Source organism: Manis javanica, chromosome 11, assembly GCF_040802235.1.
Source record: "Manis javanica isolate MJ-LG chromosome 11, MJ_LKY, whole genome shotgun sequence".
In the NCBI taxonomy this organism is placed as follows: Eukaryota; Metazoa; Chordata; class Mammalia; order Pholidota; family Manidae; genus Manis; species Manis javanica.
In genome coordinates this window covers 73,642,109-73,667,588 of record NC_133166.1, presented here as the reverse complement: position 1 = coordinate 73,667,588, position 25,480 = coordinate 73,642,109, and the positions used below count along the sequence as shown (strand labels likewise).

Genomic DNA, 25,480 nt, shown 5'->3' with positions numbered 1-25,480 from the left:
CTTCCAAGCAAAAGCTTAATATTGGGAGTAGCGCAGAAGACACGGCCATGTCAATACATAGAAGGCTTTGGGATAACATAAGGCCAGAGTACAAAGAACCCCACGGGCTGTCATGCTGTCCAGAGGTGCTGGAACTGCACTGGAGGCGAGGCTGAGGCCCCATAGCCCAGTCCCTTCTCTGGCCCCTGTTTCATCCAGAACCCTCCCAGCTAAACGGTGCTGGATGTGTGAGGTTCCACCTAAATATTAAAAATAAGTTCACTCTTAGAAAAGTTTAAAAGAGTAATGTCCCCAATCAGAGAAGTTATGCCACCCTTCCAGGTTCACAGAACTTAGTTTCACTAAACTAGTGATCAGTTTTGAATCCAGGTCTTCTCATGCCCAGCTGCTTCCCAAATATGTGACATCAGCTAGAAGAGAAACACAAATGTGGTTATTTATAGGTATAAAAACAAAACTCTGTTTCCTTCACAAAGGCGTTCCTCTAAAAGAATCTAACATTTATCCAAGCCACTTTGTACCAAGGGAGCTGTAAAATAAAAGGGGATATGAACACATCTGCTACCACAGGCAATTCAAACAAAAACCATCTTTGCGAATGGCCCTACACTTGCTGGTGTTGCACTGAGTTCTGGTGATCAACCCCTAGAAGACTGTGACTAGGCAGAGGAGTGCTGATGGTCATAAGATACCAGGTCACTTACAGGAGGCAGGGCCCCCTGCCCAGTGATCTCAGGTGGGCACATGCTCACAGAGTCGTCTCCCAGTCCTTCTGGGTCCCCAGATGGGTATGGAGGGGGTGGGTAGGGAGGGTACTCCTCCAGGTATACGTCAAGCAGATGGGGAGCCTCTGGATTTGGCTCTCCCATGCTGTTCTGGAAATGTGGGCTGCTGTCTGCAATGCCTTCAGGCACATAGTCAAGGCCTGGAGGAGTCGGCATGTCCCCATTCTCTGCACTGGCACTCCCTACTTCCTCTGGGGACACTGGCTCAGGAACCAGAGAGACCACCTCCTTCTCCAGCTCCACATGTAAATATGGATTCTGGATTTCCATTGGGCTGTCTGAGCTGGCAGTCACTGAGGTCGACTTGGATGGGTATGATGGGACAGAGATGGTCTCCATGGCAGCTATGGTGGTCCTCTGGTACAAGAGTTTCTGAATATTCGGCCCATTAGGACCTTCTGGCTCTGTAATAGAGCTACGTTTCTTGAGTGGCCGTGGTGCATTAGACAGTTTCTTTCGTAGGGCTTCTAAGTCAGCGTCGCTCTGGTTTCGGTAAGGATTAGATAAGAAAGGCAGTAATTTGGTTGGGCTGAGTGGCCGAGGAATTCTCTCATTCTCGTGGTTCTCTGGAGCGGAAGGAAGAGGCTCTGTTTCAGGCCCCGGACTGCCAGGCCTGCCCTGGGCACTGGAGTAAATGTTCTCAGGGTGCTGCTGGCTCTGGGCGGAAGCAATCACAGGCTTGCCGTACACTAATTGGAAATGCGGAAAAAGCCCTGGTTAGTATTAATTAACAAAACCTAAAGTAACAAACATGGCTAACAGTAACTAAAGCCTTTTCAAATTTCATAGCTATTACATAATACTCTTCAATACAACTAATTTTTAACAATAACAAACGAAAAAGCAAGCCTTCCCATCTTTGCATAATAAACTTATTACAGAATGAAAACCCTCATTCACTGTAACACACATCATTAATTTTATGCACCACTAAGAAAGAAAAGACTGTAAAAACTGACTGTAGCATCCATATTTAAAATGCCAAAATGTGAAAAGAATTTAGAATCAATGAAATTTGGTAATCCTTTGTATCCAGATTAAAACTAAACATGCGTCCATCTTTCATACTTTTCAAAAGTAAATCAGTGTGAGAAATCATGTTTGGCTTATAAAATTATTAACAACTACTTTTATTTACAAAAACTATTCCCCCTAATGTTGTGATTATATCAAAATTAACCATTTCTCAAATTATTATATTAGTAGTTTTACCAAAGACTCATGAAAAGAAATGAGTAAAATATAGCATATAAATTCTTTGCTGTCAAGTTAAATTTATGACATTTTAGGCCATGATCACATGCTTATTTCATTACTGGAAAGCCACTTTCATTCAATTAAAACATGGTGAATTTGATTCTAATCCTATAAACTAATGACTCAAGAAGAACCCAACAAATTAACAGATCATATATGTTAAACATAAAGTAGTATTTTTGCTTTATATTTAACAAGTAGCTGTGTTCTCATTAGAACTTACAATCGGAACATTTTTTAAAAAAATACACACCTGTGCAGCTGTCCAGTCATGTTCCCCAAGAACACCTGATAAATCCCATATTGAAGACAGTCTCTGCCCTGTCATCCCTGGGTACAGCCTGTGCCCTGTCACTCCTGGGTACAACCTGTGCCCTGTCACCCCAGAATATAGCCTCTGAACTTTTACCCCCAGTACAACCTGTGCTCTGTCACCCCTACGTACAGCCTCTGTCTGCCCTGTCATCCACGGGTACCTTATGTGCCCTGTTATCCCCAGGTACAGCCTCTGCCCTATCACTCCTGGTGCACTGTGGCCCACTCACTCATGAGCTCCTGAGCTCTCGGTTCTAAAGGGGCCCAGGGAGCAGGGAACAAATGCAAGTGGGTGATTACAATACAGGAGGCTTGTCTTCACTCTACATTTTATTTGCCTTATTCATTAATTATTTTCAAATTTATTTCATCTTATTCATTTTTCATTTTATATCTGTTATCTTCAGTGCCTACTGCAGGAGTTGACTTTAAGCGGAAACTTTTAAATTCACACTTAAGAACAGAAGCCACAATTAAAATTCTTAGAATAAAAGCATCACTCGAAACAGGCACATGCCATTTTCTGTTTACTGACAAGTGGTGGCTCTGGTGTAGGACTTAACACATCTTCTATGCAGGTCAAATAAGACCAAGACTCACTCACCACTGGAGAAGGGCAGCCCTCTGGAATGGGTTCTGGTGGACGCGCTCTGTGCTGGCTGCTGGAGGCTCTTCCCAGGAGCCTGATGCTGTGTATACATGGAGTATATTGAGCTTGCTGCCACAGTCTGGGGCTTTCTGAAGGGAGGCAGTAGAGTGTCTTTGCAAGGCTGAGGGGTGAAGGGCCGGACAGCGGCTGCAGGGGGACTTTCTTGCTTAGAACCTGGAGGAAGAGCTAGGTCTTGGCCAACCGAGGGAGCACCAGGGGATAGCAGGACCCACTGCTGCCCTACAGTTTTTGGTTTACTTCCCGTGGACACAACAGCTGTTGACAACTGCTGAAAATTTCCATCTGGCTTAATGTCTGATGGTGACTGACTGGGCTGTCCAAAATAAGGCAAATTAATCTGTTTTGGTTTTGATGGAACAGGAGGTGGTACTTTAGCCACATTTTTATTTGCAGCCTGAAATACACACACAAAAAGCCAGTTAAAATATTGTTTTGCTGGGTACACAGGATGTTCCAGACAACCTAATTTCACAAATCTAAGAATATACTAAGAATACTAGCTTCACATTTTAAAATCATTAAACAATTTCAAATTTCTGAATGTAATCACATTTAATAAGGGAATTCAGTAATGGGATATAGTTCCTGCCCTGCACAACTCCCTCCTCATTGCCACTTCCTATTTGAGCAGCTATAACTGCCCACTTGAATATTTTTAACTGCCATTTTCACAAGACAGCACCAAAACTGAAAACCATTCTAGTTCATTGCAACTTCATGCAGTCGTGACCACTGGGGTAAAAACAACTCCCTCGGAGCAGCCATAAACTGGCGTCAAAGTTCAGAGCCCTCACAGCTATGGAAGATTCACCACCGAATCCTTTGACATAACCTCAGCTCCAAATTTTTAAGAAACAAAGTAATTGGGCAGCACAAATACGACGTTCTTCAATGTGCTCAGGTGTTTAGAGAATTGCATGAAGCAAGTATGTCCGGTCATTCTCCAATATGGCGAGACCACAAATACACTCAAGAAATAGAATTAAAAGTAATAATGCTGTTACATTTTCATATATTTCAGATATATTTTGGGGTTTTTTGTTGTCCCTCACATAATACTTTAACTCTTCTAAAAAATACACAGAATTACCATTACATTTTAGAGTGGGTGTTCTTACCTGAGCATCCCGCAAGATATCTTCACTGCTCTGGTTTTTCCTCAGCACGCCAAAGAAGGGCGGGACAGCAGCCTGGTCCACCGCATCGAACATGGAAAAGGGACGCACCTTCTTCTCCTTCTCCCTCAGCGGAACCTCCCCTTCATCAGCTGAGAAAGGAGAAAAAACCCACTCTTGAATTCAAACTGTCTATGATAAAATTTCTTATTCACACATGTTTACCTCTTCTCAATACCTCTGAAACCTTATGCCCACTAAATGCCTTCCTATTTTTAAATTAAGTTGACTACAGTATAGTGCAATGCTAGTAACTCCCTGGCTAAATGAAGGTGGTCTGGAAATAAATACCATCCCTAGTTTTAACACACTAGAAAATAAATTATCTAAAAAAACAATACACAGCACACTCTAGATGGCCAGAATAGAACATTCAGGAGCACCACAAATAAACGTCACCTTGGTCTGGAGCGTTCCCAAAGCTTTTAGGGACAGGAGCAGAGGCTTGGTCCGGGAAAGGATTTGCATTTGGAGGACTCCACTCAGGGCCAAGCAGATGGATTTTAGAGGCTAGAATGCAGAAAAGCAATTACAAATAACCCAGCATTCTAAAGAGATTTTAATGGTTCATTCTGCTGTTAAGAAGTTGAAGCTCTAAAAACAGTTTTAACTTTCAGACTCACAACAACCCCAGTAAATTTATTTAGAAAATATGAGACTTCATATGTCTAATGTAAGATTTTTCCCCTTTGCTCAAACAATTTTAAATTAGTCATGATATACAGAAAGTCTGCTAGAGCCTTCACTAGGTAAGAAAGCGTCACCATCACACTCAGGAAGCGGCTCCCAGTACAGCAGCTGCAGGCTCTCGGGCACACCCTACCTAAGGACACCACAGTGAAACGCACTACCCAATGGCAAAGGGCTTTTAACCTGTAAATTCAGCCACTAGCTTTCACTGTCTAGTCTGTGTGTTCAAGATTTTTCTACACTGGTAATTAAGTTTCAAAGCCACAGCTTTTATTTTTCCTTATAGAAACAAAACAATAATAACTCTTCTACAATAAAACCCAGACTATGTAGCAGTATTGCTTCCCAATAGTAATTACCACAAAACAATTAATACTTTTAAATTTTGCTATTGTCTACACATGATAGTGGTTAAGGAAGAGACACAATCCTGGCTGTTATCTTTTCCTTTGGGGGTCTGAATGATAAGGTCATTAAAGGGTGTCTTTACATTACTTTTCCTAAAATTCCCCTTCATTTTCTCCTCTTATCACAAAACTCTGGCTTGTTCCTCCAAATATACCTGAGGACTATATAGAATGCAAATTAACACGAGGAAGCTCAGTTATTTTCATTTTTATCTCCCAGTATGTTTACCTTACTCTAAAAATTATCAGTAGACAAATTCTCATGCATAAGCACATATGAACAGTAAACACCCACCATCAACAGAATGAACTCACCACTTCATATTCTGTAAAAATGACACCACTAACACATTCATGGTGTTCTACACAGAAAGAAAAGCTCTCAAATTATTAGTGTCAGGTCAGAATTTCCTTATTAACAAGAAGGAATTCAAAATAATTTTCAGATTCACAGAAACATTACATTTTATTTCATTTCTCAAACAGAACTGTATTATTTACAGTTAAGAAACCTTAGCAAACTCACCACTGTGCTAGCAAGAAATGTAAGGAGACTCTTAGAGCTAAACATGAACAAGGGATGGGAAGACATCCTTTTAAAACTCAAACTTGGGGAAAAGTCACTGTGAGGACAGGGAGGAGCTAAGGGGGGAAGGACTCGGGAATGACTCGTTTTTACCTTTAATTTGTGAAGCAGCCCCCGACCTCATGCTGGGCAGTGTCTGTACTTTCATCGGCCCCTCCGACACCTGTATGGCCAGGGAGCCATCCGGCAGAGCTGGCTTCACCACAAGTTCAGGCCTAGAGGGCATCCGGGGCATAGTAGCTGACTGGATATAGGGACCGACTGCAGCTACGCGGCTAGGCGTCGACCCCCCTTGCTGGGGTGGATTTCCATCAGCTGAGACCTTAGGGAAAAAAAGTCAAACTCAGAAAAGGCCATGAAATTTTCATAATTCTGTAAAGATCAGCACTTTCAGGATCTAGGTCAAACAGTCTACAAGAACATTCCAAGCAAAAACACTCCATGATGACTCTTACCCACACTTTATTAGAAATATTAGAAAGGAGAAAAGAGCTACACAGGTAACAATGTTACCATCTGTGAGAACAGGAGATTCTCTCCCGGGGAGCCGCAGCTCTGCTCTGTCTGGGGGCACACCAGCAAGGATGCTGAAGAAGAGATGCTGGCCTAGGTGATTTCCCTGGGTTGTCCTCTTCTTCCCTCCTCCCCACCCTCAAGACAGCCCACTTACCAGAAGGTTCTCTTTTTGTTGTAGGGCCGCCTTCTTCTTCCACAGCCGGTCCCTCAGCTCATTGACACGCTTATCCATGACTGCCACTTCTGAATTGCGCTTATTCAAACACTCCCTCTGTTGCTGCAGCTTGGCATTTTGCTCTTGATTCAGCTTGTTTCTCAACTGAATAAAATGGGGGGGAAAAGAGGTAACCAAGGAGTAGGAAGAATAACCCTCAGAGAGAATCACATAGTTAACTATTATATAACTTATAAAAATGTAAGGTCCCTCCACACTCCCCATCTCATGGTTTAAAATTAAGTGTTAGACCACTGCTGTGGTTATAAGGAAGACCTCAAATTTCCTGTCTGAGGTACTACAAAGTTTATTCTAGATTCTATGGGATTTATGTCCTCCTCCCCCTCTCCCCTTTAAAGAAAAGAAACTGAAATCCAGCCCTCCTGCCACTTATATGGACAACTCTGTGTTGCTGGAAAAGAGGTCCCACTGCATTTCATAAGCAGCCAGGACTACCTGCAGCTCCTTGTAGAGCCGATCGAGCTCAGCCACTGCAGACTGGCTGTCGTGATGGCCATCAATCCTGCCATTTTTGAGCATCTCAAGCTGTCTTGAAAGTTCCTCTACTTTTGACACAGCTAGAACGAGCTCCCTCTGTTTTTGCTGGAACAAACTATTCATCTGTTCAATCTCTTCCACTAGAATGGAGGAACAAGAAAAGCAATGATAGTTGAAAAGAATGGACCAGTTAACCCCACTTTACAATAAACTTTCTATGAAGAGGGGACGTCTCACAAATGTCCTAGAACCAACCTCTATCTTTATAAGCAACTGAAATCAACAGAGATATCTCTAAATGTCTGTGACTCTCTGAATGTATCTTTAACAAAATTTATATTAGGAATAATATTAAACAAACTTCAAATTTAAGAAACAAATTTATTTAGAACTTTTAATCTCAGTTTCAGTGGTAGATGGAGCTATTATATGAATAAAAATTCTTGCTTCTTCAAGTTTTCAGCCAAAAAGTGTTTAGCGAGAAAAAATAAACTACTCTCATATTCTCCAAAGGTAACAGAATCATGGCTTAAAACACTGGGCAGCTGCATTCAATCCAGGGAAAACAGCAGTATCAAAACCCCAGTGAATTCTACTTCTCAAAACAAATTTTCTTAGAGTCATTTACACACAAGTCTCATCTGATTCTCCTTATTTACTACTGTAAAACTACATAAATTTCTACACCAATGTGCTTTCCTATGCTCCAACAGTTTATGGCACAGTCCTTAGTCCTGGGTTAAGGCAGCCTCAGGTCCTGGGTGCTAAGGTAACCATGCTAGGAGCAACTCACCAAGTTTCCCATTGCTTAGCCTCTTCTGTTCCACGTGTCCTTTAAGTGCTCTCACTTTTTTTAGCTTAGCTTCCTGATTCTCAGCTATTTCTTTTAGCCTCTTAAGCTTTTCCTGCTCAGCAGCTTGTTGCTTTTGACGCTGATCTTGCTGTTTCAAAAACTTTAAGCGCTGCTCCTAAAGACATAAGCCCTCATCAGGCATACAATTTTAAACAGGGTTACCACTAACCCCAAAATAACCTAAGCACAACCCTGAGATGCTGAGGCTGAAGTGCAGCATTGTTCTGGCCTTACCATCTGTCCTGCACACTGCCATCAGAACCACCTTAGATGTCTGTGAAAAACAGACATTCCTGCACCCAACCCTAAAATCTCCAGCAGGTTAAGATTCAGGAATCTGAATGTTTAATCCAAGTGGTTCTTATTCAGCAAGCAAGCAAGCAAGCAAGCAAGCAAACAGTAATCCCTGAGCTAGCGTTTATGAGCTACAGCTATGGGTTTAAGAAGGAGCTCATGCAGGGGTGGGAAGCAGGGTAAGGAAGTTGATAAACGGTAAGTTTTAGAGTCAAATTTGAATTCAGACCTGAGCTACATGACTTACTTACCTATGAGACTTCAGAAAAATTACATAACTTCACTTCACAGGGCTACAGTGAAGATTAATGAAATGTGAATCTTTCTGAACAGCCCCTTACATGGCTAGTGGGCACTGAATGGTACAGTTAGAAAAGAGCTAAAGAACTATTTAATGCCTTTAGAAAACTGCAATTATGCAAGTTAAAATTTTATTTTTAATATATCAGAATTTTAACCAAAACTGTGTGATAGAGCCACACCTTTATAATCAAGGGTAAATTTCTCACATTAATATGCATAAATATATAAATACCACAGAAATAGCTTCAAAATAAGACCCCCAAGGTAAGAGATTATTCTGTTATCAACCTTTTTACTTGAATTTATGTCCTTGCTGTTCAAGGACTGGTGCATCAGTATCACGTGGGAGCTTGTCAGAATGCAGAATTTCAGACTCCCACCCATACCTACTGAATCAGAATATGCATTTTAAACAAGATCCCTAGGTAATTCCTGTCCGTGTAAAGCTTGAGAAGCAATGATGCACATGATTTTGAAAAAGCCAGTGTCCAGCATCAAAAACAGAAAATAGATGCATAGGAACCCTGGGAAGGCCATAGTGCATGCTGAAAACCACCTTATAAAAGCCCTGGCCATTACTTCAAAGCCCTGCTGGGTAATCTGCTATGTCAAACCATCAGCTGCATACCCTCGCTTCAGTGAGCTTAAAGTCACTAAAAGACTTGTCAGCTGCAGATACTGAGTTTAGTCCAGGAGTTGGCAAGGAACCTGCAGGCAAAATCCAGCTTGCTATCTGTCTTTGTAAGTTTTATTGGAACACAGCCACACCCATTCATTTACCTATTGTCTATGGCTGCTTTCATGCTACAGCTGCAGAACTGAGACAAAACAGGCTTCAAAGCCTAAAATATGTACTATATAGCCCTTCACAGAAAAAGTCAGATAATATCTGGTTTAGACTAGAAGCCTATGGCTGCCAGGAGAAGCAGAAGTAAGACTGGTTCTGATATTAACAAAGGCATCTTGTATTTGCCTTGTTCAAGAAGAGGACTAGGTTAAGCTTGTGGGTAGACAATGTTCCCAAATAAAGGCAAGCAGCCTGTTATTGGTGCCAAGTAGCAGAAAGGGACAGTGTTAGCACTTGCAGACTCTAACTACCTCTGCTACCATGATGATTCAGGGCAAACTTAGCCCTGAGTAGCTCCTACTAGCAAGCTTCTTCATGCCTTTCCTGTTTTACTGATACCCAGTAGAGCATGGTTAACTTCGATCACAATCAGGGGTCAGGAAAATATCAAAAAGTGAGACAACTTAAAGACTTCCAAAAATGCTGCAGTAAAGAGGAGAAAGCACTACATAGCAGGTAGAATATGAACGGCTTTACACATATACAACAGTGGTGGCAAGTCAGATCTTTTAAACAATACATTACCTTAGTAGCCAGCATTTGTTGCTGGGCCTCAATCTGCTGTTGCTGGCGAGATGCCATTTCCTGAAGTTCAGCAAGGGTCAAATCCATCCTAGGATTACTAACCTATAAATCAAACACAAACAATCCACCTTATTGTAAAATGGTCACAGAGTCTTCCTCAAAGGTCCATTTATAAGGTTCACCTTAAACAACCATGGCAAAATTATTTAACCATTTTTATTCCAAAATATTAAAGAGATCATTAATTTTTATACTGATACCCCACTTTACTTAAGATGTAAAACTAATATACAAACCAACACTCTTACTCTAAGTTGTATATTTAAAATTAATAGTTTCAGTAGTGACATAAATGGAACAACTCAGAATTACCTTGTAGTTAATTTATATTAGGAAAGTAGTGTTTGATGATACTAAACATGGAATTTAGGCAATGGCAGAAAACCTAGAATACAGACATCAGAACACCCTTTAAAAACATGATACTACCATTTAAAAAAATTCATGATATACTGTGTTATCAAGAACAAAGCAAGATGTCTACTCTCAAAATAGCTATTCAATATGGCCCTAGAGGGTATAGCCAGTGCACTAGAACAAGAAAAAAAAAGAAACTGTGCCAAGATTGGAAAGGAAGACATTAACTGCCTTTACTCACAGACAACATAATCAATCTTCTATGAAGATAATCCTATGGAATCTACAAAAAAGCTCTCAGAGCAAGTAAGTTATACAGCAAGACTGCAGGACAAAAGATTAACATGTAAAAAATCAGTTGTACCAAATATGTCTAGGATGCTGTAGTCCAAGGCCATTTTTGCTGGCTTCAGTGTGGTCTCCAGAACCAGAGGGGACACAGAGCTCTTCTTAAAATTGAATGTGTTTCTCTGGCATCTTGCTGCACTTATGGACAGTGAATGCATTGGGGTATGGGTGGGGACTTGATAATATGGGTAAATGTAGTAACCACATTGTTTTTTCATGTGAAACCTTCATAAGAGTGTATATCAATCATACCTTAATAAAAAAATTTAAAAAAAATCAGTTGTACATCTACGTATTACCAACAACAAAAATTGGGGGAAAAAAACCTTAAAAAATATCATTTACAATAGCATAAAAAATAGTATTTAGGAGGGGCGGAGCCAGGATGGCGGCGTGAGTAGAGCAGTGGAAATCTCCTCCCAAAAACACATAGAGCTATGAAAATATAACAAAGAAAAATCTTCCTAAAATAGAGACCACAGGACACAGGACAACATCCAGACCACATCCACACCTGCAAGAATCCAGCGCCTTGTGAAGGGGGTAAGATACAAGCCCCGGGCCGGCGGGACCCGAGCGCCCCTCCCCCCGGCTCCCGGCGGGTGGAAAGAAACTAGAGCGGTTTTTTTTTGGCAAGTGCTTTTTGGAAGCCTTAAAGGGATGGCCCATGTTGCTAGGGAGGCAGGGTGGCGGGACCGGTGAGCAGGTGCCTGGGACCAGCGCCTGAGGACAAAGAATATCCCGCATTTCTCCCTGCGGGACCAGCGGGCGGGTGCCTGAGACCGGCGCCCGAGGACGGAGGAAATCGCACGTTTTTCCCCTTTTTTTTTTCTCTTTTTGGCGAGCGCTTTTTGGAAGCCTTAAAGGGACAGGGACCCCGGTGCTAGGGAGGCAGGGTGGCGGGACTGGTGAGCGGGTGCCTGGGACCGGCGCCTGAGGACAAAGAATATCCCATGTTTTTCCCTGCAGGACCGGGGGATGGATGCCTGAGACCGGCACTTGAGGACAGAGGAAATCGTCCGTTTTTCCCCTTTTTTTTTCCTCTTTATTGCGAGTGCTTTTTGGAAGCCTAAAAGGGACAGGGACCCCGGTGCTAGGGAGGCAGGGCGGCGGGACGGGTGAGCGGGTGCCTGGGACCGGCGCCTGAGGACAAAGAATATCGCGCGTTTTTCCCTGTGGGACCGGAGGGCGGGTGCCTGAGACCAGCACCTGAGGACGGAGGAAATCGCGCGTTTTTCCCCTTTTTTTCTCTCTTTTTGGCGAGTGCTTTTTGGAAGCCTTAAAGGGACAGGGACCCCGGTGCTAGGGAGGCAGGAAGGCGGGACTGGTGACCGGGTGCCTGGGACCAGGGCCTGAGGACAAAGAATATCGAGCGTTCCTTCCCTGCAGGACCGGTGGGTGGGTGCTTTTTGGAAGCCTTGAAAGTACAGGGACCCTGGTGCTAGGGAGACAGGGCAGCAGGACCAGTGAGCGGGTGCCTGGGACCGGCACCTGAGGACAAAAAAAAAACCAAAAACGCATGTTTTTTCCTTTTTTTTTCTTTCTGTTCCCTCTCTCATTGTTGCTGTTGTTGTTTTGGTTTGGAGAGTGCTTTTTAGAAGTCTTAAAGGGGCAGGACAGGTCACTTAGACCAGAGGCAGGGAATCTGGGGATCTCTGGGCACTCTAACCCCCTGGGCAGCAGGGAGCACAGAGGCCCCTTACGGAGATGAATAGCCTCACGGCCGCTCCCCCTCCAACAGGGCTCCACCATTTTGGAGGACCAGCCCCAGCCAGGCCAAGCCCACAGCAACAGCGGAGATAAACCCCAAAGCAACTGGGCAGGAAGCAAAAGCCCTGTCTGCGCACAGCTGCCCAGCACAAGCCACTAGAGGTCGCTATTCTCCCAGGAAAAGGCCACAAACCAACAAGAAGGGAAGCTCTCCCAGTGGTCACTTGTACCAGCTCTGCAAACTATCTCTATCACCATGAAAAGGCAAAACTACAGGCAGACAAAGATCACAGAGACAACTCCTGAGAGGGAGACAGACCTAACTAGTCCTCCTGAAAAAGAATTCAAAATAAAAATCATGAACATGCTGACAGAGATGCAGAGAAAAATGCAAGAGCAATGGGATGAGATCCAGAGAAAAATGCAAGAGCAGTGGGATGAGATGCAGAGAAAAATGCAAGAGCAGTGGGATGAAGTCAGGAAGGAGATCACAGAGGTCAGGAAGGAGATCACAGAAGTGAAACAATCCCTGGAAGGATTTATAAGCAGAATGGATAAGATGCAAGAGGCCATTGAAGGAATAGAAGCCAGAGAACAGGAACGTATAGAAGCTGACATAGAGAGAGATAAAAGGATCTCCAGGAATGAAACAACACTAAGAGAAATATGTGACCAATACAAAAGGAATAACATTCGTATTATAGGGATACCAGAAGAAGAAGAAAGAGGAAAAGGGATAGAAAGTCTCTTTGAAGAAATAATTGCTGAAAACTTCCCCAAACTGGGGGAGGAAATAATCGAACAGACCATGGAATTACACAGAACTCCCAACAGAAAGGATCCAAGGAGGACAACACCAAGACACATAGTAATTAAAATGGCAAGGATCAAGGACAAGGAAAGAGTTTTAAAGGCAGCTAGAGAGAAAAAGGTCACCTATAAAGGAAAACCCATCAGGCTAACATCAGACTTCTCGACAGAAACCCTACAGGCCAGAAGAGAATGGCATGATATACTTAATGCAATGAAACAGAAGGGCCTTGAACCAAGGATACTGTATCCAGCACGACTATCATTTAAATATGATGGCGGGATTAAACAATTCCCAGACAAGCAAAAGCTGAGGGAATTTGCTTCCCACAAACCACCTCTACAGGGCATCCTACAGGGACTGCTCTAGATGGGAGCACCCCTAAAAAGAGCTCAGAACAAAACACACAACATATGAAGAATGGAGGAGGAGGAATAAGAAGGGAGAGAAGAAAAGAATCTCCAGACAGTGTATATAACAGCTCAATAAGCGAGCTAAGTTAGGCAGTAAGATACTAAAGAAGCTAACCTTGAACCTTTGGTAACCACGAATCTAAAGCCTGCAATGGCAATAAGTACATATCTCTCAATAGTCACCCTAAATGTAAATGGACTTAATGCATCAATCAAAAGACATAGAGTAATAGAATGGATAAAAAAGCAAGACCCATCTATATGCTGCTTACAAGAAACTCACCTTAAACCCAAAGATAAGCATAGACTAAAAGTCAAGGGATGGAAAAACATATTTCAGGCAAACAACAACGAGAAGAAAGCAGGGGTTGCAGTACTAATATCAGACAAAATAGACTTCAAAACAAAGAAAGTAACAAGAGATAAAGAAGGATACTACATAATGATAAAGGCCTCAGTCCAACAAGAGGATATAACCATTCTAAATATATATGCACCCAATACAGGAGCACCAGCATATGTGAAGCAAATACTAACAGAACTAAAGAGGGAAATAGACTGCAATGCATTCATTGTAGGAGACTTCAACACACCACTCACCCCAAAGGATAGATCCACCGGGCAGAAAATAAGTAAAGACACACAGGCACTGAACAACACACTAGAACAGATGGACCTAATACACATCTATAGAACTCTACATCCAAAAGAAACAGGATATACATTCTTCTCAAGTGCACATGGAACATTCTCCAGAATAGACCATATACTAGCTCACAAAAAGAGCCTCAGTAAATTCCAAAATATTGAAATTCTACCAACCAATTTTTCAGACCACAAAGGTATAAAAGTAGAAAAACATTCTACAAAGAAAACAAAAAGACTCACAAACACATGGAGGCTTCACAACATGCTACTAAATAATCAATGGATCAATGAACAAATCAAAATAGAGATCAAGGAATATATAGAAACAAATGACAACAACAACACTAAGCCCCAACTTCTGTGGGATGCAGCGAAAGCAGTCTTAAGAGGAAAGTACATAGCAATCCAGGCACACTTGAAGAAGGAAGAACAATCCCAAATGAATAGTCTAACATCACAATTATTAAAACTGGAAAAAGAAGAACAAATGAGGCCTAAAGTCAGCAGAAGGAGGGACATAATAAAGATCAGAGAAGAAATAAACAAAATTGAGAAGAATAAAACAATAGCAAAAATCAATGAAACCAAGAGCTGGTTCTTCAAGAAAATAAACAAAATAGATAAGCCTCTAGCCCAACTTATTAAGAGAAAAAGAGAGTCAACACAAATCAACATAATCAGAAATGAGAATGGAAAAATCACGACAGACTCCACAGAAATACAAAGAATTATTAAAGACTACTATGAAAACCTATATGCCAACAAGCTGGAAAACCTAAAAGAAATGGACAACTTCCTAGAAAAATACAACCTCCCAAGACTGACCAAGGAAGAAACACAAAAGTTAAACAAACCAATTACAAGCAAAGAAATTGAAACAGTAATCAAAAAACTACCCAAGAACAAAACCCCGGGGCCGGACGGATTTACCTCGGAATTTTATCAGACACACAGAGAAGACATAATACCCATTCTCCTTAAAGTGTTCCACAAAATAGAAGAAGAGGGAATACTCCCAAACTCATTCTATGAGGCCAACATCACCTTAATACCAAAACCAGGCAAAGACCCCACCAAAAAAGAAAATTACAGACCAATATCCCTGATGAATGTAGATGCAAAAATACTCAATAAAATATTAGCAAACAGAATTCAACAGTATATCAAAAGGATCATACACCATGACCAAGTGGGGTTCATCCCAGGGATGCAAGGATGGTACAACATTCGAAAATCCATCAACATCATCCACCACATCAACCAAAAGAAAGACAAAAACCACATGATCATCTCCATAGATGCTGAAAAAGCATTTGACAAAATTCAACATCCATTCATGATAAAAACTCTCAGCAAAATGGGAATAGAGGGCAAGTACCTCAACATAATAAAGGCCATATATGATAAACCCACAGCCAGCATTATACTGAACAGCGAGAAGCTGAAAGCATTTCCTCTGAGATCGGGAACCAGACAGGGATGCCCACTCTCCCCACTGTTATTTAACATAGTACTGGAGGTCCTAGCCACGGCAATCAGACAAAACAAAGAAATACAAGGAATCCAGATTGGTAAAGAAGAAGTTAAACTGTCACTATTTGCATATGATATGATACTGTACATAAAAAACCCTAAAGACTCTACTCCAAAACTACTAGAACTGATATCGGAATACAGCAAAGTTGCAGGATACAAAATTAACACACAGAAATCTGTAGCTTTCCTATACACTAACAACGAATCAATAGAAAGAGAAATCAGGAAAACAATTCCATTCACCATTGCATGTAAAAGAATAAAATACCTAGGAATAAACCTAACCAAAGAAGTGAAAGACTTATACTCTGAAAACTACAAGTCACTCTTAAGAGAAATTAAAGGGGACACTAATAAATGGAAACTCATCCCATGCTCATGGCTAGGAAGAATTAATATCGTCAAAATGGCCATCCTGCCCAAAGCAATATACAGATTTGATGCAATCCCTATCAAATTACCAGCAACATTCTTCAATGAATTGGAACAAATAATTCAAAAATTCATATGGAAACACCAAAGACCCCGAATAGCCAAAGCAATCCTGAAAAAGAAGAATAAAGTAGGGGGGATCTCACTCCCCAACTTCAAGCTCTACTACAAAGCCATAGTAATCAAGACAATTTGGTACTGGCACAAGAACAGAGCCACAGACCAGTGGAACAGAGTAGAGATCCCAGAAATTAACCCAAACATATATGGTCAATTCATATTTGATAAAGGAGCCATGGACATACAATGGCAAAATGACAGTCTCTTCAACAGATGGTGCTGGCAAAACTGGACAGCTACATGTAGGAGAATGAAACTGGACCATTGTCTAACCCCATATACAAAGGTAAACTCAAAATGGATCAAAGACCTGAATGTAAGTCATGAAACCATTAAACTCTTGGAAAAAAACATAGGTAAAAACCTCTTAGACATAAACATGAGTGATCTCCTCTTGAACATATCTCCCCAGGCAAGGAAAACAACAGCAAAAATGAGCAAGTGGGACTACATTAAGCTGAAAAGCTTCTGTACAGCGAAAGACACCATCAATAGAACAAAAAGGAACCCTACAGTATGGGAGAATATATTTGAAAATGACAGATCCGATAAAGGCTTGACGTCCAGAATATATAAAGAGCTCACACGCCTCAACAAACAAAAAACAAATAAACCAATTAAAAAATGGGCAGAGGAACTGAACAGACAGTTCTCCAAAAAAGAAATACAGATGGCCAATAGACACATGAAAAGATGCTCCACATCGCTAATTATCAGAGAAATGCAAATTAAAACTACAATGAGGTATCACCTCACACCAGTAAGGATAGCTGCCATCCAAAAGACAAACAACAACAAATGTTGGCGAGGCTGTGGAGAAAGGGGAACCCTCCTACACTGCTGGTGGGAATGTAAATTAGTTCAACCATTGTGGAAAGCAGTATGGAGGTGCATCAAAATGTTCAAAACAGACCTACCATTTGACCCAGGAATTCCACTCCTAGGAATTTACCCTAAGAACACAGCAATCAAGTTTGAGAAAGACAGATGAACTCCTATGTTTATCGCAGCACTATTTACAATAGCCAAGAATTGGAAGCAACCTAAATGTCCATCGGTAGATGAATGGATAAAGAAGATGTGGTACATATACACAATGGAATACTACTCAGCCATAAGAAGTGGAAAAATCCAACCATTTGCAGCAACATGGATGGAGCTGGAGAGTATTATGCTCAGTGAAATAAGCCAAGAGGAGAAAGAGAAATACCAAATGATTTCACTCATCTGAGGAGTATAGGAACAAAGGAAAAACTGAAGGAACAAAACAGCAGTGGAATTACAGAACCCAAAAATGGACTAACAGGTACCAAAGGGAAAGGAACTGGGGAGGATGGGTGGGCAGGGAGGGATAAGGGGGGGGAAGAAGAAGGGGGGTATTAAGATTAGTATGCATGGGGGGGAGGGAGAAAGGGGAGGGTGGGCTGCACAACACAGAGAGGACAAGTAGTGACTCTATAACATTTTGCTAAGCTGATGTACAGTAACCGTGATGTGGTTGTTAGGGGGGACCTGATATAGGGGAGAGCATAGTAAACATAGTATTCTTCATGTAAGTGTAGATTAAAAATTAAAAAAAAAAAAAAAAAAAAAAAAAGAAAGAGAGAAAGAAAAGGGGGATTACTCCTTAACAGGATAAAACTATTGGTAAATCAAAGATCAACGCATGCTTTAAATATCCTTAATGTTGATCACTTAAAGGGTGTCAGATGATCAGCTATGGAGGTACTCTTTTCTGATAATATTCCTATTAAAAAAAAAAAAAAAAAAGCAGTTACTGTGTGCTGACCTCCAATGAGTTCTGCACAGTGGTATAGAGGGCATGTCAAAGTGTGGGCAAAGGGTCTGTTTGTTTCTACGCAGAAGATCAAGGCCTAGCTTGGATACCCAGAAAATGAACTAAGATACGATATGAGGAGGAGCTTCCGGCATCAGCACTCTCTGGAGGACTCGTGCCGGGGGATGATCATCAAAAAGCCTCCACAGGGATCCGGACGATGCTGCGGTTGTGGCTGCATCCAGCCCACCGTCTCCTGGACTTGCCATAGGAATGAGGAGGGAGATGTCTAGGCTGGCATGTGCATACAGTGAGACAACGAATTTGACCGGATCTGTACTGTTGGAACTCAACCAGGAGTTGGGAGGGGTGCAAGTTGTAGCACTCCAAAATCTCATGACTATAGACTATCTATGGTTAAAAGAACATATGGGATGTGAACAGATCCCAGAAATGGGCTGCTTTAATTTGTCTGATGGTTCAAGTACAGTTGGACAATATCCATCAGATCGTAGATAAATTTTCACAAATGCCTAGGGTGCCTAAATGGTTTTCTTGGCTTCACTGGAGATGGATGGTAATTATAGATTTGCTTTGTTTATGTCACCGTATTCCTATTATGTTAATATGTGTGTGCAAATTAGTTAGTAGTTTAAAACCTATACATACTTAAGGTACTATACAAGAAGATATGTCAAAGAAATAATCAATCCTCCCATGTTTCCTTCATATGCTACATCTATAGCTTTTCTTCTTCCTTCCTAATTACAACCCTTAAATAGAATTCGTGCCTCATATCGAATTTACCGAGTATCATAATTCCTCCAGGTGGTAAAGATACCTCGAGACAAGTGCTGGGCATAGAAGCCACAGGGCATAAATCTGCAAAGAAGTAAAAAGCTAACCTTTGCAAACAATATGGCTTCTCTCTCACTTACCAACTTTACATTTCCCTGTATGGCCCCGGAAGATGACTGGTTAGCCAGAGACGGGTAAGATTCCTCAAGGGAGGAACAACCTAAGACAGGCACAGTCGCAGGGGGGCCATCAGGTGAGAATTTGGGGATCAACAGAGGTGAGGCTCAGAACCTCACCCCCACTGCTTTGAGAGAAATCTTCTGCATCTGTGGATGTCTTGCTGCCCTTGTCTAGCCTGGATTAATACTTAGTCCATAGGCACACACCTGATCATCTGATCATCTACATTTGCCTTCTTACAGCACTAAACTATGTTTTCTACCTTTATCTTGCATCTACCTACCACTTCAGCATTTTATTAAAAATAAAAATAATAATAATAATAGGAGAAATGTGGGATCAACATATAAATCAAGTACAAAAATCAAACGAATATTCATATTTGACCTGATTGTTTATAGGTCATAATGCATGATCAAAACTGAAAGTTTCTGTGATGAATGCCCTTGTACTGTTCACCATGTAAGAATTTATTCACTATGTAAGAATTCGTTCACCATGTAAGAACTTGTTCGTTATGCTTCAGAATATTGGAGACTGACGAGAATTAGGCTTGAGATGGATTAATGATTGTACATTGAGCGTTGACCCCCCTATACTGAATTTTATTGTTGTTAACAACCATTTGATCAATAAATATGAGAGATGCCCTCTCAAAAAAAAAAAAAAAGCATATTATGATGTCAAGAAATTACAAAAAAGCATTTAAGAAAATTCAAAAAAAAAAATAGTATTTAGGAATAACTTCAGAAGATGTGCAAGACCTGTACACTGAAAACCTCAAAACACTGCTGAGAAACAGAAGACCTAAATAAATGGAGAGACAAGCCATAGTGCTCATGAATTGAAAAGTTCAGCACTGTCAAGACAGCAGTTCTTTAAACTGATCCACAGATTGAACAAAAGCCCAGCAGGTCTTTTTTTGTGTCACTGACAAGCAAATTTTAAAATTCTGTATGAAGTGCAAAGGGTCTAGCATAGCCAAAACAACTTTGAAAAGAATAAACTGGGAAACTTACACTACCTAACTGTAAGACTTATCAAGTTTTGGCAGCCAACAGAGTATGATATTGACATCAAGATAAATAAATAGATCGACAGAAAAGAACAGAGAGTACAAAAACAGACCCACACATATAGGGGGCAAACGATTTTAGACAAAGGTAAAAAGGCAACTGAGTGGAGAAAAGAATAGTCATTTCAACAAATATTGTTTGTATAATTAGATATCCATATATAAAAAACAAAATGAACTTTAATTTTCACCATATGCAAATGTTAACTCAAAATGGATCATAAACTTAAATGTAAAACCTAAAATTATAAAACTTCTAAATTCATCAATTATATATACCTTGCTAAAGTTAAAAAAAAGTCACAGAATGGGAGAAATATTTACAAATCGTATATCTAATAAAAGACTTGGATTCAGAATATATAAAGAACTGTCAAATACAATAGTAAGAAAGCAAGCAACCAATAGAGAAAAAAATGAGCAAAGGAATTGAACAAATCCTTCACTAAAGATACACAAATAGTAAATACACATGAAAAGAAGCCAAATATCATTAGCCATTAGAGAAACACAAATGAAAGCCACCATACAACTATTAGCCAAAATTAAAAGGAATGACCATACCAAGTGTACGCAAGAATGTGGAAAAGCTGGAACTCTCTGATGGGAAAGTAAAATGAAATAATTACTTTGGAAAACAGTTTAGCAGCTTCTTAAAAAGTTAACTGCATCTACCATTCAACTCAGCCATTCCACTCCTAAGTATATACTCAAGAGAAACAAAAGCATATGGCCATCCAAAGACTTATACCCAAATATTCATTGTAGCTTGTTAGGAAATAATCAAAAACTGGAAAAAATCCAAATGTCCTTCAACAGATGAATGGATAGGTAACTGTGGTATATCCAGACAATGAATTAACTCCCAGCAATAAAAAGGAATATGTATATTATGATATACATAACAAAACATGAATCTCAAAATAATTCTGCTGAGCAAAATCAGACAAAAAGACTACAAACTGGATGAATTTCACTTATGCAAGATTCTATAAATACAATCAATTGGTAGTGACAGAAAGTGGATGTACTCGCAGTGCCGTGAGGATGGGGAGGGAGACAAACAGGGAAGGAGCACAAAAGGACACCAGGAGACAGATGGGGCGAGGGGTATGTTCATTATCTTGATCATGGCGATGGTTTCACAGGTGTGTTTGTATGTCAAAAACCTATCAAATCATGCAGCTGAAATTATGTGCACTTAATTAAATGTCAGTTATATTTCAATAAAGTTGCTTAAAAAAAACCAGTGAGGGGAGAGAAATACATTGTGTCAAGATACACCCCAATCCTGCTAATGGCCAAGCCCATTTCTGTCATTCTTACACCAGCCTTTCATCACTGGAAAGTAACTAAAATCAAAGAAGAGGAACAAAAACAATTTGTAGAAAGGTAGTGTAGGAACAAATGGCACTTCAGATAATTGGGATTCTAACATAAGTTTCCTGTAGAGTGGAGAAAAGTAATTTAGTAATCCCTAACAGGCTACAAAGACATAGCTCTGAAAAGAAAACGTCTACAAGTACCCCCAAAGATACCTGCTAAAACCCATATGCAATAGCAAGACCACTGATAGGTAATTTTCCACTTTCTAAGAGAGATTATAGCAACAAACAAAATCACAAAACACAAATTCTTCCTCAGATTAGTTCAACATTTGTTTTGCTCTGAATTTATGATATATTCAGCATCTAACTTCTTTAAATAACCAGCCATGTAGGGGTCATTAAAATTAATCATTTCTGTGAAATAAATCTTAAATAGCCTTTTTAAAAAGGGCCATCTTAATAGCCTATGAGTAACGAAGTAACAATGAATGAGATCCCAAGGTTAAGGCCACCACCATGCGCACAGCAGAGGTGAGGCTGCCACTTACTCCGTTCCCCTTCCTCCGATGATCACCAGGAACTTCCACACCATTTCTTTTTAAACTTGGATCCTGAGACCTTGGTCCACTCACTAGGCACAAAATTCAAAAACGATGCATTAACACTAGAGTAGTCATTAACACAGATGTAAGTATGGTTCATTTCTGAGTTCTGTTATTATTGCTGTTTGATATTTTAAGTTGAAAGCATACTTAAAAGAAGGGTATTTTCTATGGGGCTAAGATCTCATAATTCAGCCTGTTTTGGAAAACCTTACTTGGCACAGAGAAGAGTTAGCACTAGAACCTATCACATGCCAACTATTCCCTAGGAAAGCTGCACAATTCAGACACAAAAGGGGGAGAAACTAACAGAATAAATATACTTCTGATTATGGGTAATTCACCCCATTTGCCTATGGTTTCTCTTAGTTCTCCATTTAGCTACTCAGTAGTGAAATCAGGAATGGTTTCACTAAAGAAATAAGTGAAAATTAGATCAATCCATTCTTGCACTCATTAACAGTAACTTACACAGGAAGAAAGCAACTGAAAATAGAACTAGTGGCATTTTGATATTTGGTTTACTGAGGACATTCTGTGGTAATTCGTAAGTACTATGAAGTACTTACCCATATAATTAAGCAAAAAATGTCCATATTCTTCATTTGTGAAAATACTAACTGGAAAACAACAGGTATTCTGCTCTTATGGCTAAAAAATAATTTTTCAAGCCAAAATATATGGGTCTCTCAGTACCATTTAATGCATCACAAAGGGAAAATTTAAACTAATACATTATAAGAAATAAATAGTATCAACAGAGACTTTCAAAAATACATGAAATGAAGCTTATATCTATAGTTTACAAAAATCAGAAAAATTATTAAATTATTTCTCAACAAATTTAAGATTAAAAAATTTTTTTAATCAAACGTCTGTGTACCTGCCTTGAAGCTTAGCACAAATTCCCAGACCAATAAATAAGTATGTCTATCCTCAGTCGGGTATCACACTTCTACCTCTCTCTAACGTGTTAGTTTTATTTTTAAAACACTGTTCAATTCTCTGACAAAATAGCCCAGGTAATCTGTCACAATATTTCTGCAAGAAAAAAGAATCTATCATTTAAGAATAATTGCTTTCTTTGTTGCCTCAAAGATAGAGCATTCAACCAGTTTCTCCCTAGCATGTTTACCTACATCATTAGAGTAAAAAAAGCAATTTTTAAAAATAACTTCATATACATCCTGGGTTCACAGGTCCTGGTTAATTTGGAAAAAGAATATGATAAGTCTCCTAATCTGCAATCTAGAAGTCTACAGTGAAAAGCTTCATACACCTCATTAAAGGACACTTGAAAAGCAAACCTGTTTTAGCCCAATTTAAACACTATGTGGCACTGGTGATTTGCGCCAATGTAAAAACAGCTTCTTTATCTTCAGATTGTAGTGCTCACATTACAGACACACTGAAACTACACATTGCACTACTGAGAGGCTATTTAATAATTAACTGAGTACTACATAGGAAGATATTTGAACTAGCAAACAAATGGGTAAAATTCAACAAACTTATCAGAAGTAGATGTCTACAGTAAATAAAGAACAAAATAAAAGTTAGATGCAGATTCAACTTAAAACTATAAAAAAGAAGTCTTAGGAGAAAATTGCATGCTTACTTAAAATAAAATTACAGACACCAATGACACTGAAAGACACTGAAGCCAGCCTGGTTTGAGGCGGTTCAGGTTCCCCTCCGGGCTCTGCCTTAGGTGTATGGCCTCTGACAAGTCATTTAACCCATCCGAAGAGTAGACAAAGCCAGACTAAGTCAATTCTGGCATTCCCTCACACTCAAAATATTAAATTTTCTAATTGCTGGGTACCATGTGGACATTTATATTAAAGCAATAAATCTGAGATTTTATAGCATCCAATAATTAACATCTTTCACCCACCTTCTCACTCTTAAGACTTACATGCTGAAGTCACAAACCCTCAACTTTCCATTTTAAAAGTTTCACCATTTAAAAATACCTAGGAATCCTGCTCCAACTAGGGGCCCTGAGAACAGAGCTTCCCCACAGGTCTCACATTCAAAACCCCTTGTCCTCCTGTGTTCCACAAGCCCTCCAAGGACCCAGCGATCGCGCATGCTGTTTTCAGCCCACTGTCCCCCCACCTCCACGTATGACCTTCCCAGCTCCTCGCTGTCATCTATGAACTCTACTCACAACCCTCAAACACCACACTGTGACCTCTGACCCCATGCTGCCTCCACTCCAAGCCCAGCCTTCACTCTGAATGACATGGCTAGCTCCTCAACTCTGCACCTTCTTCATCTCCACTGAGTTCAGGCTCACTTCACTGTCAAACCCAGGAGCACATCACCTAGAACATCTGCCTTGACAGCTGTATCCAAGCATTCTGCTTTCTGAGCACCATTCCTCCCTGCACCAGCTCAGAACCCGAGGACGGCAGCCTGCGATCCTGTCTGCTCCTCCCTATGTGTCTCCTCTCTACACTGCCTCCCCACTGGCTGGGATGCCATTTTGCCAAAATCCTCTCTCTCCAGGCCCTGAACTGGTCTGGCAAAACTACAACAGTGAGTCAACCCAACCATCTTCTCCTCTTGCAACCATCCAGTGCACTGCTGGGTTCCTCTGGTCTCAGATCTCCAACCCCAGCAGGACTCTGCTTCCCCAGCAAGCACCCGTGGCCTGTTAATTCCCCACCACAGCCCATGCTGCTGGCCACTCCCCACCACCTCCAGGGGGATCCTGCCTTCCCTCTCAGAGAAAACAATGTTCTCAGACGAGAAGGCCCAACCTGCTCCATGGAGCACACTGATAACTGAAGCCATGCTGACGAGGACACAACCACACCCCACAAGCCTAAGAATCCCCCGCCAGTGAGGAGTAGGCGCCTCCTTGTGACCTGCCCATCAGGCATTTACTATTTCTTGCATTTCAACAACCTGCTTCTACTAACTCCTTCTCGTGGCATTAAAAACTATTGTTAAACTCCCCATCTTCAAATAAAACAAAGTAAACAAAACCTGCCACTCCCCTCAAACTCAAGACAGGCAGGTGTTAGAAGACTGGTCCACCCCTACTGCTTCCAGTTCCTTACCTCCATTCCCCCTCAAGTCACCTGGCTCCTGATCACATGCCAGCTTTCCCCAGATACTCCACTACATGAAATAGAAGTTCAAATTTTTGTTATGGTTCATAAATACCACCTACCAATGTCCCTGCTAGGGGCACATTCATGACGAAGAAAGAAACGGACTTCATTTCTCTGACTTCCAAACCGTTGCAGAACATCAAACATTCGCTCATTGTCAGCAACAGGTCGTTCTAAGAGAAATGAGCAGAAATCACATTATCTGCAGGCAAAAGAAAGATAAAC

The 25,480-nt window shown here is 40.7% G+C and overlaps 1 protein-coding gene across 8 annotated transcripts in view; it reads right to left on the bottom strand.

The window, feature by feature from the left end:
• Positions 1 to 25,480, bottom strand: part of TP53BP2 (tumor protein p53 binding protein 2) — an 80,701-nt gene that overhangs the window by 21,435 nt on the left and 33,786 nt on the right. For 6 of the 8 annotated variants that reach the window (XM_037022708.2, XM_037022707.2, XM_037022702.2 and 3 more), the window contains 11 exons: positions 25,315 to 25,428; positions 22,077 to 22,159; positions 9,936 to 10,037; positions 7,907 to 8,081; positions 7,072 to 7,253; positions 6,556 to 6,720; positions 5,979 to 6,207; positions 4,602 to 4,712; positions 4,146 to 4,294; positions 2,962 to 3,421; positions 705 to 1,474 (listed from right to left, as the gene is read on the bottom strand). In XM_037022708.2, the coding sequence (XP_036878603.2) occupies positions 705 to 1,474; positions 2,962 to 3,421; positions 4,146 to 4,294; positions 4,602 to 4,712; positions 5,979 to 6,207; positions 6,556 to 6,720; positions 7,072 to 7,253; positions 7,907 to 8,081; positions 9,936 to 10,037; positions 22,077 to 22,159; positions 25,315 to 25,402 (2,514 nt within the window). In that variant the 5' untranslated portion in view covers positions 25,403 to 25,428. Of the gene's footprint in view, positions 1 to 704; positions 1,475 to 2,961; positions 3,422 to 4,145; positions 4,295 to 4,601; positions 4,713 to 5,978; positions 6,208 to 6,555; positions 6,721 to 7,071; positions 7,254 to 7,906; positions 8,082 to 9,935; positions 10,038 to 22,076; positions 22,160 to 25,314; positions 25,458 to 25,480 lie in introns of those variants that run through there. The other 2 variants (XM_037022704.2, XM_037022709.2) reach the window with 2 other exon arrangements.